General features: G+C 43.2%; 1 protein-coding gene across 1 annotated transcript in view; it reads left to right on the forward strand.

Annotated features, from left to right (window-relative positions):
• The first annotated feature begins 1,124 nt into the window (after window positions 1-1,124).
• Window positions 1,125-17,711, forward strand: part of GDA (guanine deaminase) — a 71,545-nt gene continuing 54,958 nt past the window's right edge. The window contains exon 1 of the mRNA XM_028089090.2: window positions 1,125-1,361. Coding sequence (XP_027944891.1) covers window positions 1,239-1,361 — 123 coding nt within the window. The 5' untranslated portion in view covers window positions 1,125-1,238. The remainder of the gene's footprint in view (window positions 1,362-17,711) is intronic.

Consider the following 17,711-nt stretch of genomic DNA (forward strand, 5'->3'; position numbering starts at 1 on the left):
CCCGGGAAAGCTACACTGGAGGCAAACCAGTGATGAGACGAGCCAGTCATGTGGAGGTCCTCAGGAGGCATTAGGGGCAGAAAGAGTCGAATGTGTGAGGCATGAGTGGAAACCAGGTGGTCTTCCTGGAGGAACTTAGTGAAGGACTTTGTGAATGCAGTACGGGGAAAGAATGCCGATCTGGAAGCAGTCTTAGCAACCACCCGGTCTAAGTTCCGTTTTCACACATGAAGATAGACTCCGAGGCTCGCTGCCTTGACCACAGTCTATTAATTGCTAATCCGGTGCTCTTTCCAGCACGCCATGCCACACTGCCATTCCTAGCCACTCAGCTTGAGAACTTAATTTTCTCCCCGGGTACAAGTGGAATTGAATCAAAGAGATTCATTTATTTTAGGTGTGAGAACGACGGGAAATGGAATTGTTTGTGGAGGGACACAAGGGCCAAAAACAGTGGCCTCAAGGTGGGAGAGAGGGGCTTTGGGGTACAGATCAACCTCTGCCGGTGGAGGGCCCCGTAATTCCGTTAAGAGTTGCTTTCAGAACATCAGGTTAGGACAAATTCTGCAACCTGCAGAAACTGAAAATGAAACTGGTCGGTAAAGCAGGCAGCTCCAACTGACCCTTGCACCTTTTCCTGAACTTGTGCCCGTTCAGACCTTGAGGGTGCTACAGGTTGAGAACGTACAAGGTTTGGTCACAAATAGCCCGAGGTTTAAAGGGCAAGAGAAATCAGGCAGACGCAACTCTAGGTATGCCAATAAAGAAAGGTGGAGGAGGCTGGGGGACAGGGAGCGATAGCAAATTTAGTGACCAGCTAAGGAACAGGGCTGGAACCCTGGGCTCCTCCTGCCCCTTCCTTTATCTCCCTCTCCTCTCTCCCCTGGGTCGGTAACTCAGCCACCCGAGGTTAAAAGTACTGCGTTGTGAGCAATGATTTTGGAAACTCAAAGAGTTAACCTATCAAAAACTAACACAGGGAGGAGAGAAAGACCACACCCCAAGGGAGCGCGGAGCCAAGTCACAGGAGAAAAATCCTATTGGCATCGAGGAGGCAGGAAGCCCGCCCCTGGGCGCGGCCTGCAGGGGGCAGGCTGTTGCTCGGGAAAGCGGGGGCAGTCCGAGGCCCCAGCAGGTGCGCCCAGCAGCAGCCCGCAAGTCGCAGGGACCCCTCGCCTCACCTCCGCCGGGTGCGCTCTCCTCGGTTCGCGAACCCCGCGCCGCGCGCCGCCGCTGACATGTGTGCCGCCCCGATGCCGTCCCTGGCGCACATCTTCCGAGGGACATTCATCCACTCCACCTGGACTTGCCCCATGGAGGTGCTGCGGGATCACCTCCTCGGCGTGAGCGACAGCGGCAAAGTAAGCGGGCGCGGGGTCTGGCGCACCCCGACGGGCGCGCGGACAGGTGGAAGGAATCCCGCGCGGTGCGCTGCGCAGCCCGGAGTCGCTCCGCGCGGAGCGAGAGCCGCAGCTCCTGAGTTGAACTTGATTGTTTGACTCTTGGGGAACGCGGGGAGAGCCCTGTCGCTAGGTTCGTGGGCTGGCCTGGGAGTAACGCGCTCCCAGAAGCAGGGAGCTGTAGAGTACGCACTCCCACGACTGGTTAGCAGCCGTCCAGGCTGCAGTGGAAGGGGGAGCGGGGCTATGCCCTCGCAAATCTTAAGAAATCGTTAAGAAACCTGAACTTTGCTTCATTCATCTTTGTATCTCCGGCGCCTGGCACAGTGCCTGGCACAGGCTAGGCGCTCCATAAATCTGATTGAATTTATTGTGGAAGAAACAAGAGAGGAGGGGTCACTTGGTTAATGTTGGTTAGCCCTTTTCAGCGCACATAATAAGCAAAGAACTGATTTCATTCACTTGCTCACTCAACAGACAATGTACCAACGACTCCAACTAGATAACTTATAATACTAGAAAGGATAGTCTGAGAGAAATTATCCATGTCCCCCCCTGCCTCCCCATAGCCATTTGCCCATTTGCATCAAAGCAAGCAGTTCCATTTTAAGGCTCAAAATGTCTTCTATGAGTGTATCTTCTGTATTTCTTTTTCCAAAATCGGGATTTCTACAAACGACCTAGGTAACCTGATGTCTAATATTTACTGTGCATACGCCCCGTGCCGGAGGTGGTACCTCCATCAGCAGTGGCTTGGCTAGTTTGGTAAGTGGAAGCCATTCCATTTTTAGCAGAAAAAAATAAAGATGAGGATGGGATATTTTTGAGCTTTTTCCCAACTACCAGTCTGGTTAGCAAAAGTACACCTATTTGTGACTTGTCAGCTTGAAGATACTATTCCTGACTAAAGATGCTTCCCAGTCAGTGACAGTTTTGAATCGTGACTCTTACATTTGGGGATAAGTGAACCCTGTTTTCTTATGGTGCATAAAAATTATTCTCTCTGTGCATATTCAGGGAGCCTGCTGCTGTTTTCCAAGGTGATGGAACTGTCAGAGCTCCCCCAGATGGGGAGACTGTTTAATTATTGCCTTGTGTCCTTGACCCTCAAGTTTGGAGGAACCCTTAAGCTTGGGGCAAGTCCCAAGAAACAACGGAACAGAGACCTCTAAACTGGGGAGGGATAAAGAGGAGCTTGCCTAATCACCAGGAGCTGTTCAACTCTTGGGTTTCTTTTTAAAAATTAATTGCCCATATCCGGAACTTTAATTGGTAAGCTAGCAGGCAAGAGGGTGGGTTTGAAGACTGTCTTCAACCAGTAGAGAGGAGTCAGAGAAGGAAATAATTTATCTAAAAAAAAAAAAAAAAATTACCTCTTCTGGGGATTGTACAGAAGAAGGAAACCGTTGACTCAGGGAGTCTATTCTCCACTAAGGAGCATACTGAAGTTAAAAATTTAGAAAAATGCCATTCCCTCACAAGATAAAATTAACTAGGAATTGAATACAAAGGTGAGTTAATCGAGTGCCTTGTGAAACATCCTAATCAGTGAATTGGTGGTAACTGTTGATTTCTCTTCTAGCTGCAAGGCAGTTGATTGTGGACTACGTGTAAGGGGAGAATGTGCCGTATATATTTCAAGATTTGATTTCCCCCATTTTGAAAGTGGGAATGCTTTGCCTTTATAGTTGCTGGGATAATATTTATTCAAAAAATGTCAAGGTTCAGGGACTCCTGGGTGGCTCAGTCGGTAAAGCAGCTGCCTTCGGCCCGGGTCATGATCCCAGGGTCCTGGGATCGAGTCCCACATCGGGCTCCTTGCTCAGCAGGGAGCCTGCTTCTCCCTCTCTCTCCCTCTAATTGTGCTCTCTCTGTCAAATAAATAAAATCTTAAAAAAAAAAAGTCAAGTTTCTTATACCAAATTAACTCCCCGTAAAATAAATATGTGGAGTCATCATGACGTTTACATTTTTACTGAGCTCCTAAAGCTGTTCTTCGCACTCTTTGGGATGATCAGAAACATCTAGGGGGTGTTTGTTAAAGTGCTGGTTCCTGGGAGTCATCCTCAGAGAATGTGAATTTATATGCCTGGAGCAGGCCCCGGAAATGGCATTCCAGCCAAGGTCCCAGGAGATTTGGAGGCAGGCAGTAGGTGGATTACATTTTGGGTAACCACAGTGTATGGGTTGTGTGTTGGAACCAGTTCTATGGGATCTTGGGAACTAGTTCTTCGTTTCGAGCTCATGTCTAGGGTTGAATGTGAGAGAGGGGAGAATGACTTCCTCTGTCTTCTCTCTCCTTTTAGACCTCAGCTTTCATGTCATGTAACTTCATTTAGACCCAGAGTATGATAATGACTACTTTTAATTCATTAATTAAAGCTCATTCAAAATTAGGTTAATTAAAAAAAATTCTCTAATCAACCTTTTAGTATGGGGCATTTTGAATTCAGAGTTAGTTTTTCTACTTGAGTGGCATGTACCTTTTTAAAAGGAAGACTCTAGCATGTGTAATTTATTTGCAGATATTTAATGAAATTTTGAGATGCTGTATGCTCCCATACTACTAAATAGCCAATTCTTCCCACCTAGAACAGGATCAGGTTGACCTTAAACTTGCCTAAAAGAAGCCTTGGGTCTTTTAATGCACACTTACCTGGAACCAAGCGCGAGGAAGAGAATCATTTTGGGGGTAGTGTCCTGGGGTGGCAGGAGCAAGTCCTGTGGAGAAACCAGAGAGTTGGGTTCAAGTTTGGTCTCCACCACTTACTTTCTCTGAGACCGTGAGTGAGACACTTAACCTGTCTGAACCTCCGTTTCCTCATTTGTAGAATCAGATTTTCTTTTGCTAAGTATTAAATGAGATAATATATGAAAATGCCTGGCACTTAGTGGATACCTAACACATGCCATATTTATTCTGTCGCCTTCTTTCCCTCTGCTCCTAGTGATGTAGTTTTTGAATGTTTGTGTGTTGGTGTTGGTAGGGTGAGGTCCAGACCAACAGCCAAGAAGGGATTCTTGAGATATCTTGGTGCAAAATGGTGCTTTTGTTAAAGCACAGGGACAAGACCCGTGGCCCGAGAGAGTTTTTACCTGCTGTTCTCTGCTGCTCCGGGGTTGTGAGGAGCAAGTGATTATAAACCTTGGGGTTGGGAGAAGTAAAGATAAGGGAAGTTCCAAACAGACTTTGATCTGCTAAAGAAGACTCAGGATCCTGGAAGAATATTATAATCTGCCTATCTCAAGTGTCTGTCAGTGGGCTGCAGGTTATAAGGACATTTAATTTTATCTACGTTTCCTTCTGCCTTTAGTTTCCCACATCACTAGCAAACCCTTAACCTCTTACTCACTCTAGTATTTTTCGCATATTTCCACATGGTGGCATCATGCAGACCAACAAGTGGAGAAGAATGCCGTGGCCTGCGAGGCACTATGTGAGAAGTGGGGAGGCCACCGGATCTCAGCTGTGAAGCCTCCCAGCTCATGTCATTGGCCCAATGGGACACAAAGATGCATCTGGGAAGAAGGATTCTAATGAGGGTTTGTTGACAGGTTCCCTAGCACATCATATTTAGTATCCCATCGTGTTGTTATTCCCACTTACAGGTGGGGAAGTTGAGACTTGTCTTCAGCTCAGGTCATGATCCCAGGCTCCTGGGATTGAGCCCTGCTCAGCAGGGAGTCCACTTCTCCCTCTCCCTCTGCCCCTCCCCCCACTCGTGCTCTCTCTCTACGAGCTCTCTCTCACTCTCAAATAAAATATTTAAAAAAAGAGGCAGTGTAGTGTGCCAATTAAGATACAAATTTCTTTTTGTACCTTTTTTTCTTGAGTATGGTTGATACACAGTGTTACATTAGTTTTAGGTAAGATAGGAATTCTTAAGAATGCTTCTGTCACGTATGTATGTGAATTTGATGAAGTTACTTAACATTTCTATTTCCCAGTTTCCTAATGTATAAAATAATTAGCGTAATCCACTTCATAGGGTTGTTGGAAGGCTTAAGCGAGTTAGTAATTGTGAAGTGCGTGGAATAATGCCTTGCACGCACGTAGCACACACCCAATAAACCTCATCGGTTATCAGCAGTGGCGATGAAGAGAGGTGGACAGGATTGATAGTGACTTAGGTCAAGTCAGCTGGAGTTGATGAGAGAGTTGGAGAGCTAATATGTGGCTGTATTAAATCATATGGTGGGATACTTATTTTCCCAGCTTCCCGGTGGTGAAGGGTGACCAGGGATGACGTTCTGACATGCAGGAGGTTGGCTCAGAGGCTTCTTGGAAATAGTTTTCTCCTTAACAAAGGTGGTGAGAGAAGGTCTTCCTTTTTTGGATGCTTTCATGTGAGGAGTGGAGCTGCTGCCGCCTTTGTTTGAGACTCTGAGGAGAAAATTAAGAGGATCTCAGAGGCACTTACCTAGTCCGTCTTTGAACATCATCAGATACATCCATGAATAACGTCACCGGATAGTTAATTGTTCCTAGAACTGCCCATTGCCCTCAGACTTCTTCTGCGTGAGAATGAAATGCCTTTTTTTAGATTTTTAAAAAAGATTTTATTTATTTATCTGAGAGAGAGAGAGAGAGAGAATGAGAGAGAGAACATGAGAGGGGGAGGGGTCAGACGCGGAAGCAGACTCCCCGCTGAGCAGGGAGCCCGATGCAGGACTCGATCCTGAGACTCCAGGATCATCACCTGAGCCGAAGGCAGTTGCTTAACCAACTGAGCCACCCAGGTGCCCATGAAATGTCTTTTTTGTCTACACCTCCATTAATTGCAGCCCAGAGCATCTCTAACAATTGCACTGCTTTTTTCAAAGAATCATATTATTTTTCAAAGGACTGCTTACTGCCTTCCCCTTTTCCCATCTCTGTTGTCTTCTTATTGGCCCCAAATGTCAGTGTCTTTTCAGGCACCCGTATCAGTAGTCAAGCGGGCCAGTTTACGTCTTGGCTACCTTTGTATATACATACAATCGTCTCCATTGTCATTGACCTTGTCCAGCCGTTCATTGCCTCTGTCTAAATGAATAGAGTTGCCCCCTGGCTGTTTGCTCTCCCCCATTCTGATACCGCCTCCTCATGCCTGACAGTTCCGTTCTTGGAACATGGGTAGAATCACATATCTCCTCATTTACACCTACCTGTGGCTCTCTGTTATCTCTGAGATCCAAATGCCCCTGACCGACATTCTAGGCATGACACATTCTAGGCATGACGTGTTTGGCCCCAGCCTGCTGTTCTAATACTTCCTCCTGCTCCTTCCTTCTCTCTGGCGAATGGGGGGAGGATTTCCATGACTGGTTTACACCATGAGGTGTCCGTGAGCCGAGGGATGTCTGTCCCTGCCAGTTCCTCACTGTTTCCCAGCACATCGTGTTCTTTTTTGCCTCCTTTGCTGGTGCCAATCTCACAGCCTGGAATAGTCCTCCTTTTCATACCCCCCTTTGCACTCCACCGCTGTCAAAATAAAATCTTGCTCTTCCTTCAAGGCGCCATGCTGATGTCATCTTCTTCTCCAAAGTTTCCCTGGCCATCATCCTGGAAGTGGAATGGGTTGCCTTTTGTTCTCCCATAAATGTTGGCGTATATATTGAAACCAGGGTTTTTCTGGTGGTTAAGAGCATGGCTTCTGGAGTCAGACTATGCGGATTCAAATCCCAACTCTGCCTCTTAGTTGGATGAATTTTCTAACATAGCTGAACCTTGGCAGCCTCATCTACAAAATGTGGACAACAATAGCACCCTGAAGCAATGGTAGGACAGATGAGATAGTGTGTGTAAAGCATTTGGCACATAGTAATTGCACAATAAATATTGGCCACCGTTCTTATTTTTCTTTCACTGAAGTAATTATTTCATTTTTACCTTTCATCATGGTGAGTGAAATGAGTTGGACAGAGAAAGACAAATACCAATAAAGCTACATAGCTTTATTGAACGTTCTCACTCACTGAGCTGACGTGAAGTTCTTTGGCAAATGGGAGGTGAACTGGAGAGAAGGTAACATTTGTTAAGTCATACTGTGTGCCAGACTCTGACAGATTCTTTGTACATCAGCAATTCCTGAGATGAGATAGCCTCCTGATCATATTTTTCTTCTTCCTCACCCCTGCTTTACAAATGAATAATGGAGGCTCATATCTGTCTCCGCTGCCGTCACAGCAAGTGAATGGCAAAGCCAAGATCCACACCCATGCTTGTCCGCTTTCCAAGGTCTGAGCTCTTTCCAGGAGTCCCTGCTGCCTCCTGTCATAAGGGGGCTGAAATTCTATTGTCCTTAGGGCCCCTCGGCTTTGTCCTATTGTTTCAGTACCAATTAGATGGTCAATAAAGCGCGTTGAATGTAATGTGTAATACAAAGACATTCAGGTGTGATGTGTAAAAAAAGACATTTCTAATTACAGAGATATATTTTTTTTAATTAAAGTACATTAACTTCATATGTACAACAGTGATTCCACAAGTCTATATGCTATGCTCACCACGAGCGTAGCTACCATCTGTCACCATACAACACGATCACAATACCACTGAGTCTGTTCCCTATGCTGTGCCTTTTATCCCTGTGAATTATTCTTTCCATAACTGGAAGCCCGTATTTCTCACTCCCCTTCACCCGTTTTGCCCATCCCTCTTCCTCCTGTCCTCTGGCAACTATTAGTTTGTTGTCTATATTGATGTGTCTGCTTCTGCTTTTTGTTTGTGTATTCATTTGTTTCGTTTTTTTAGGTTCCACATAAGGGCGAAATCCTATGGTATTTGTCTTTCTCTGTCTGACTCATTTCACTCACCGTAACACCCTCTGGATACATCCATGTTGTCGTAAATGGCAAGATGTCGTAAATGGCAAGATCTCATTCTTTTTTAAGTCCATCATATATTTATACCACATCTTCTTTATCCATTCATCTATCAATGGACACTTGGGTTGCTTCCCTATCTTGGCTATCATAAATAATGCTGCAATAAACATTGGGGTACACATATCTTTTCCAAATTAGTGTTTTCATTTTCTGTGGGTAGATACCCAGTAGTAGAATTACTAGATCATATGGTGGTTCTATTTTTCATTTTTCGAGGAACCCCCATGCTGTTTTCCAGGGCAACTGCACCAATTTACGTTCCCACCAACAGTGCACAAGGGTTCTTTTTTCTCCACGTCCCTGCCAACACCTGTTATTTCTTGTCTTTTTGACTGTAGCCATTCTGACAGGTGTAAGATGAGGTCCCAGAGGGATTTTTGAAAAGCACAATTGGACTTATTCTTTGAGGCTGTAGAGCGACACTGCTGGGTGTAACCGGAGTTTGCTTCCCTTCTGGGTCTCTAACATTTCCTGTTCCTGGAATTTCTCAGCAATCATTTTCTAAGATTGAGCAATACATGTTGATCATCTCCCAAAAGATCTTATCTCATGCATGATTTTGACATTGTTTCCTGCTTTCTAAAAAGCCATACCCTTTTCCTTTGTGAAGGCATTTTTTAGTTAACTTAATTCCACTAGTTTATTAATGCTAAAGGATAAATCACATTAACTTTAAATTTAACTTCTAACTGAGATCCGGTTTTCAAAGCCTTTCAACTATTGTATTTGGTCCCTCTGCTTGTGAAATGCTGATTTTTGACCCAGGAATTAGTTATTCAGGCACGATTGCCTGAAACCACTTCTTAACAAATACCCTTCAAGTCTTTTCTTCCCCTCTTGGCCCTGCTCAGGTTGGTACCCCCATGAGTCCTGTTTCTATAGCCACAGTGCTCTCTCTCTTCTCAGCGTGGGTTTTTAAAAATTATTTTGGCAGAATGAACCTTTTCAGTAAAAACCCCGCCTGAAAACCCAGTGGTGTCGACCTCAATTTATCGACAAGCTATTGATTCATGAGTTAAAAAACATCTTTGAAGGCTAAAGCCGTGATACAGTAACTCTAATTAAAAGCAAGTTCTTCTAGGCTTACATATAATGCTGTAGAAATATTAAAGGCCTGATGTTCTCCCATAACTTAAATGGACAGAAAAAGTGTATCATGTGATCATACAGCCCCCTCCATGCACCCACAGTTTGTATGTGTGTATCTACACACATACAAAACACATTTCCAGAAGGCAATATTAAAATTACAAACCTAAATAATACTTTTGTAGGGCAGGAGTGGAGAGTTGGGAAGGCGGAGGAGAATTTTTATGTTGTACTCTATAACTTTTTGTATTGTTAGTTTTTTGGTTTTGTTTCACTTTTGTGATTTAACGTAGAGTTTGCCATTTTTGAGTGTACACTTCAGTGTCATTTATGACAGTCACCATGTCGTGCAGCCACATCCATTCCCTAGTTCCAGAATATGTTTGTCACCCCAAAGGGAAGCCCCCTAATTCTTCCCTTCCCCCCTCAGCAACCGCGAATTTGCTTTCTTTCTCTAGGTTTGCATATTCTAGATGTTTCATATACATGGACACGTACAGCATGTGACCTTTTGTGCCTGACTTTTTTCACATAGTTTAATGTTTTCAAGGTTCGCCCATGTTGTGGCATGAGTCAGAGCTCCATTCCTTTTAATGGCTGATTAATTATCTACTGTATAGATATATTATATTTTGTTTATTCATCAGTTGATGGATGTTTGAATTGTTTCTACCTTTTGCCTACCATCAACAGTTCTGCTACCAACATCCTTGTGCAAGTTCAAAAAATCAGTTTAGGGACACCTGGGTGGCTCAGTCGGTTAAGCGTCTGCCTTCGGCTCAGGTCATGATCTTAGGGTCCTGGGATTGAGCCCTGCATCGGGCTCTTTGCTCGGCCGGGAGCCTTCTTCTCCCTTTGCTTGCCTTCCCCCTGCTTGGCCTCTCTCTCTCTCTCTCTTTGGCAAATAAATAAATAAATAAATCTTAAAAACATAAAATAAAAAACTAGTTTATTCTTTAAAATCTTTTTACGGCTCCCCATTGCTTAACTATGGGATGAACCTACCCCTGGCCTTGCTGAGTGTTTGCCCAACTTTCCATATCGTTTATGCCTTTGTGTTTTTGTTTACGTTCCTCCTTCACCTTCCATCTGCTGGATGAATACACCCTTCAGGACTATTGTAAGTGTCATTTCCTCAGTGGTATCATCGTTATCTCCAGCCCTCCTGTTCCCAGGCCTAGCTAACCCCTTTGTGCCCCACTTTTTGCTTGGCACCTCTTTGCAGCTCTTACTTTATCTCTTGGTTATCCTCTGTAACCTCACCTTGAAGGCAGGGGCTATGACTTTATCACATTCGTATCCACAACTCTTAGCATATGGTAGGCACTCATGAATATTTGTTGGATAAATAAATGGTGTTTGGATTTTCTCACCGCAAGATAACCAGTTTGGAAAAGTTCACTTTAGGAGTCAGCAAAATGTACAGCTAGCTAAAAATATCTTTCAAATAACCGATTGTTTGAATCAGCACTCAGAGTTTTTCTAATCTAGATGCTTGATACAATGTATTTGGCCACTGGGAGTTGTAATTCGTTTCATGTCCTACTGAATAATTAAGAACCTGGCAAAGTAGGTTTTAATTGGAACTCTGAGACCTCATAAAATTCTCAAATGTCTTTAACTCAGACTATGTTAAGGATCTGGAATAATGTAGATTATAGAGGATTGCTTATTCCCTTTGGTTTTGTACTGTGGTTTGTTAAGTGTTCACTTATACATAAAATGGTAATTTCCTTAGAATATTGCTTGTAAATTGCCACTTATAATTTACAATCCTGGAACATGGTAGGCCCTCCATGAATAATAGCTCTTATTATCCATCTCCTGTCCCTCCTAGTACCTAGGGCTTTAGCACAAATTGGCATTCGGTAAATGCTTCTGAATAAAAGAAAGGACAGAACGGACTGCTGTGCCCCGTGTGCAATTCCTTGGGGAGCACAGATGGGGCAGTTTTTCCTCCATACTACTCACCTAGAAGTTGTTTCCTCCTGACATGTGTAGATCGGTCTCATGGAAGCCTTAACCCTTTTTTGAAGTATAAAACACAGAGGGAAGCCACACTAGGTCCCTGGCTCAGTGGGAGCATGTGAACCTCGTGAAGATGCAGCCTGCTGTCGACTCATCAGTCCTGTGTGGAGCTAGTATGCTTGGAGCTCGTATGACCCAATAGCTGGTGAGGAAAGAGCAAAGACTTCAAGGGGTTGGGATAAAGTGATAAGCCAAAGAGATGCAGATTTTGCCTTATTTGCACTCAGAGTCAAAAATCAAATGAGCATGGGAAAGTATGTAATTTCTAAAAGAGAAAACTGCAGAATGCCATGTAGTGTGAAACCAGAGGACTTGGCTTATTTTGAAGAGATGCTTCAAGGACGCAACCCTAAGGAAGTGACACTCGAGTTGAGTTTTGAAGATTAAATGGGAGTTAATTAGGCAGAGAAAGATAGAGGAAAGGCCTGTGCAGAGAGACTCAGTGGGGAGAAGGAACTGGTAACTGTTGTGATGGAGGGTGGAGAAGGTGGGTTGGTGGAAATAGAGGAGGCCAGAGAGATAAGCATCAGGCTTTTTTCATCAGGGTTTTTCATTTATTCCCAGGGCAATGCAATGGGAAACCAGTGAAAGATGTTAGATAGAGGAAGATAGATAAGATTTTCATTTAAAAATGTAGATATAAACAAGAACCGCAGAGTGACTGAGTAAAAATTGCAGGAAAACAGACCGGACTGTGGAGCAGAGCAAGAGTCATTGCTGGAGGAGATGAGTTGGAAGGTAATTGCAGTGGGCCAGGAAAGAGACACACAGATGGTGGTAGAGTTGGAGAGAAATGGGCAGATCTGTGACACAAGAGGGAGGCAAAAATCAGTGAGATTTGGTGACTGGTTGGATAGAGAGGGCTAGGGACAAGCTTCCCCTGGGTTGCAGGCTTATACAAGTGGATGGATATGTTGGCCGTCACTGGCTGAGGGAACAGAAGAAGAGATCCACCCAGAGAGGGCAGACTCAGAGGTCTGCTATGATCGTGCTGAGTTGAGGTGCCCTTCTGACATCCACGTGGAGATGTCAGGGAGGTGTTGGCTTGCAAGTCTGAAGCTCCGAGGAGATATCTGAGTGGGAGATATAAAATGTGGAGTAAGGGTTGAGGAGAGAACAGGAATATATTAACTCCAGTGGTTGAGTTTTGATTAAAAGAGTATACGCAGGCAATGAATCATGGAACACTACATCAAAAACTAATGATGTAATATATGGTGATTAACATAACACAATAAAAAAAAAAAGAGAGAACGAGGAGGATGAGAAAGCCAACCCAAGGGTCAGAGGGTAACCACGGGAGGGTGGTGTCATAGAAGGCAAAGGATGGGGGACAACTTCAAGAAGGAGGGAATAGAGCAGATGGTAGATGTTACTGAAGGAATAATACTGGAAAAATGTGCAATGGATCTAGCAACCTGAGGTTATTGTTGACCTTAAGAAAACTTATTTTGGTAAAGAAAGAGAATGGCAATCCACTTGATTTGGATTTTGGAATGGGTGGAAGATAAGAAAATGCAGATGGTGATCATAGACAACTCTTTTGAGATAATAAATGTATAATACTGTTGTTTATCCTACGAGAGAAATAATAGGGTGACTTTAACAGTAATAAAATATAAACAAATCACATATGTCTTATTCTCCAATTCTTAGGTTATTTGAGGACTTTTTGTACACATGTTTCACTTCCATAACTTATGTAAGCATGCTGGTGTTGCCCACTTGCAAATGTTTGAGTGGATGCCAAGGCTTTGGCAAATATGGATGTGCTACAGCTTAGAAGTAGCTGCAGCCTGCTTAATAATCATTTTACTGTCTTATCTCAGAAAATGGAACTAGGAAAGACCACAAAACCAGATGTTTTCCTTATTTCGAAATGCAGTTTGATTACAGGAAAGCATTTTTGGACTTTTGCTTTCTCCAAGGGAATTGAGAAAACCCCACCCCTTCCATCCTTCCTGGTGGATTACTTTGAAAAGAAGATTTAATCCAGCTGAGAAAAACAACTTTTAAGTGACTCATGTTAAGAAGGAGAACTGCAATCCTTACATATATGAACACAGGCTTGTATAATCATTCTGGTTTTCTTTCTTTGTCTTTCTTTCTCTGACAATCAAGTAGAAGAAGGAGAAAAACAGGAAAACTTATGCTAGATTTATTCCAGTTGAAATTAGAATGAGGAGAATTATACCTAGAAACCCAGAAAGGACTGGAGGCTTCCAAAATGCCAAATCATTGGGCAGATAGAGTAAGAAGACAGTAAGAGGAGAGGATGTGGAAATGCAATGAAGTGACAAATGGCACTAAAAACCCCTATCCATTTACATTGAGCCCTGTCTTTGGGCTTCCCCATCTTTTTGTCCATACCCTGAATACCCTTACCTCTCACTCTCCCCTATGCATACCTTACCCATCACCTCCTCCAAAAAACAACCGGATTTTTCTAGTCCTCGCTGGTTTCTCCCTTCTGTGAGTTTTCTCAGCTCCATCTGTAGTGTCAATTTGGCCTGTAAAAACATGCCACCATGCATTGTTTTCAGTTTCCTATGTGCACATAAATTTTATTTCCTCAGCAAGAATATAAACTCTTGAAAGGTGAGGATTATTTCTCACACAGATATCTGAATCCTTAGCAGTCTGATGGGCATATGATGTGCATTTCAACAGTGTATGCTGCCTTGGATTGTTATCAGTTGAAATGCATTACGGAACATGACAAAAGGGAGGCCAAGAAGCATATTTTAAGCAACTTCCTGCCAAATCTTGGGATTTCTCCTCCCCAACTCTGTCTGCAGTGATTTGATTGGGAGGCACCCAGTCCTAGGCTCTTGGCGTGCACTGGTGTGACTTTCACAGATGAACCCGGAGGATATTTCTGATTTTGTGGAGGTTTATGACTGAATTCCAGAAGCTGCATGTTGGCCTACTGATTGGTATCACTTGACAAGCCCATGAGCCCACCTGGTTGGTCAGCACCCACGCTTCAGTGCAATTTCTCACCCTTGGTATATATGCAGTAACTCTCATGAAACAGTTGGAAAACAACCCGAACTTGGCATTTTTAGAAAATGTTGGAATGTTCCTGAGAAAACTGATGAGCAAAGGAAGATGTACTGCCATTAAAGTAGTTTCTTTTTACTAGTGGCGTTGCTGCCATAGGCTCTAAGCTCATCTTTTGAGCTCAAGTAAATAGAATGTGCTCAGCAAATATTTGAGGGATGAATAGCCAAGAAAATGATTATTTCTAATAAAGGCAAAAGATTGTATAGCACTTCTGATGTTCCAGCCACTGGTCTAAGTCCTTAACATATACTAACTCAATCCCTGCAACAACTCTGTGAATTGAGTGCCATTATAGCTCCATTTTGCAGATGAGGAAACTGAGTCATCAACAGTTTAAGTGACCTTTGTTCAAGGTCACATTGCTGGTAACTAGTGGAGTTAGGATTTAAATCCATATGGTCTAGTTCTGAAGTCTGTATTTTGAGCAGCTCTGGCAGAAGTGAAAAGCTGCGCTGTTGCTCAACTGTATGGGGATACGTGGTGGCCTTAGATAGTCAGCAGTTTCTGTGATAAAAATTTTTGCTTGCTTTTGGCTTTTTGTCTCGCAAAAGAAAACTCCTAAGGGGTTCTGACAACTTGTCAGTGCACCTTCTAAAGCAATTATGTGTCCTTTGCGAGATCCACAATTTGCTCATTCTTAATCAGGTTTTCAACAACACTGTTGTGCTGTTCCATGTTAGAGCTTTAGAGCCAGTGAGTAGTTGGGCTTCAGGAGCGGTGGAAAGCAAATGTGTCGGTTCATGGCTGGCATCCATCTCCACACAGGAGAGGAATTTGTAAGGCCAGGATTTGGGCTTGTTCTGAGTCTCTTTCATGAGCTTCGGGAGTTGAGTTTGTGGAGTTCAGTGAAGCTCACAATATGTTGGGCGGGTGAAACCTAATGTCAAGTGTATTTAGAGCTTCTATAAAGAGAGCACAGGCAAACGAGGGAGAGAGTATTAAGTTACGTGAAATATTTGTCAGACTTAGATTTGATCTTTTTTTTTTAAGATTTTTTAATTTATTTGACAGAGAGAGACACAGTGAGAGAGGGAACACAAGCAGGGGGAGTGGGAGAGGGAGAAGCAGGCTTCCTGCAGAGCAGGGAGCCCAATGCGGGGCTCGATCCCAGGACCCCGGGATCATGACCCAAGCCAAAGGCAGACGCTTAACGACCGAGCCACACAGGATCTTTTTTAATCTACTCTTTTGACAATGGAGACATGATTTGACTTAATTTAGTTGCTGTGAATGCATGCTGTCTGGATGGCCACCATGATTTTGTTACACATTTATATTGACTTTGTAAGTAGGCTTTGCCTACTTGGGCGAAACCTTGGAATAGCTGTTGTGGTGTGACTTATCTGAAGAACTACCCCAAATCACAGGTAGGAAGTCTTGGCAGAAACAACCAACCCAAACTTTGCCTCTCTACTCTCATCCTGTTTTCTACATGCGGTCAGTCTGATTAACAAACAAATAATAAACAACAACCAAGCAGGCTGGTGGGCTCGCACTAGAATTAGAAATTGAGAAACAAACAAAACAAAACACACAACCCCCCCAAAAAAAAATCCAAACTAACAAAAATAAAAGAAATTGAAAAACATTTGGTTTTTCAGGGGAATTGGGAAAAGCTTTGTGATTAAAGTGACAAATGAAAAACTGAAACAAAGATGTTTTCAATTTCACCATATATGATAGAAAAAAATAGAAATTTAAAAAAATGTAGCTTTGAGACCAGGGAAGGGTGCCCTACATCCAAACCTCCAGGAGGAGGCAATCTTTATTATTTCTTACAACTGTGTCCCATCCAGTGAGCAATGGGATGAAGAGAGATGAATTGTAAATCAAACAAACAGAAAGAAATATAAAGCTTTTTTCCCCTTTAAACTTAGGGAATATGACGTCAATACCATTCTATGGTTGCCATCAAAATACAACAGGAAAGTTGGATTAGGTCCACAGGTTTGGCTAATCATGCTGTGTTCATGAAAACACATAATTATCCCTGAGCTCTTGGAATGAACCAGTTGCAGTAGCTTGGGAGAGGGGAGGGGATTTGCACATATTAATTTTATTTATTTATTTATTTTTAAAGATTTTATTTATTTATTTGACACACGGAGAGAGATCACAAGTTGGGGGGGCAGAGGGAGAGGGAGAAGCAGGCTCCTGGCCGAGCAGGGAGCCCGATGCGGGACTTGATCCTAGGACCCTGGGATCATGACCTGAGCCAAAGGCAGACGCTTAACCGACTGAGCCACCCAGGTGCCCCTGCACATATTAATTTTAAAGATAGAATTCTAGTTAGCAAAAATGACTCTCCTAGAACTATATAAAGGATACAGCAAGGGGCAAGGAATATACACATAAAGCCTGAGAAAAAAATAAAGCTCAGTTTTGTCTTCATCCAATACAGATCTTTTTCAAAACTTAATAATTGGATTTTTGTGGAGCTGTATGTAAAGGGGATTTAATAAACTAAATATTATGGGAAAATATATTAGTCTAGAAGTTAGGATACCTGAACTGGAGAAGGGATTCTACTATTCAAAGGATCATATGATCATGGGCTAGTCAGTATTCTTCGTGTGTCTTATCTGTGAAATGGGTATAGGGATGTGGTCCTCTAGAAAGGATTTTTGGGAGCTAGGGACCTCTCAGGCTTCCGTGCATTTCGCCCGAGCTTACTGTTCACTGCTCCTCTTTCAGACTAGAAAAAAGACCTTGATGCTTCCCCTATGTCCTGCAAGTGCTACCTAGAAGCACGACTTAAAAGTCTTAGGCAACATATAATTATTTTGTAACTGGAGGGCCCTTTAGAGTATCTCGCCCACCGTATTTATGGAAACAGGTAGCACTGATGGTATTGAATGCTTACTTTATACCAGGCACTCTTTGGAGCATTTTCCTTGTGTTATCTCATCTAATGCTCATACCCACTTTATGAGGAAGGTCATAGTTTTATTCTCATTTTATGAGGGAGGAAACAAAGGTCTAGTGAGATTAAATAACGAGTTGTCAATGTCAAACAGCTGATAAATATTGGAACTGGGATTTAAAAAAATTATACCTAAAGAGAAAGTCCACGCATATGATAGGAAATCTCCAGTGCACCAAAGGAGGTGTAGTGACTAGGAAGTGCCCTTCCTTGTTCCAGTAACCTAAACCTGGTATTGCCCCCCTTCCAACAGGCAACCAGTTTCTGTTCCCAATTTCTTATGTATTTTTCTAGAGATCGTGTACAAAACATGCAAGATTGTGTACAAAACATAG

The sequence above is a fragment of the Eumetopias jubatus genome, unplaced genomic scaffold (genome assembly GCF_037043125.1).
Source record: "Eumetopias jubatus isolate StellerSeaLion01/CBP00866 unplaced genomic scaffold, mEumJub1_p1.0 scaffold_15, whole genome shotgun sequence".
Classification (NCBI taxonomy): domain Eukaryota; kingdom Metazoa; phylum Chordata; class Mammalia; order Carnivora; family Otariidae; genus Eumetopias; species Eumetopias jubatus.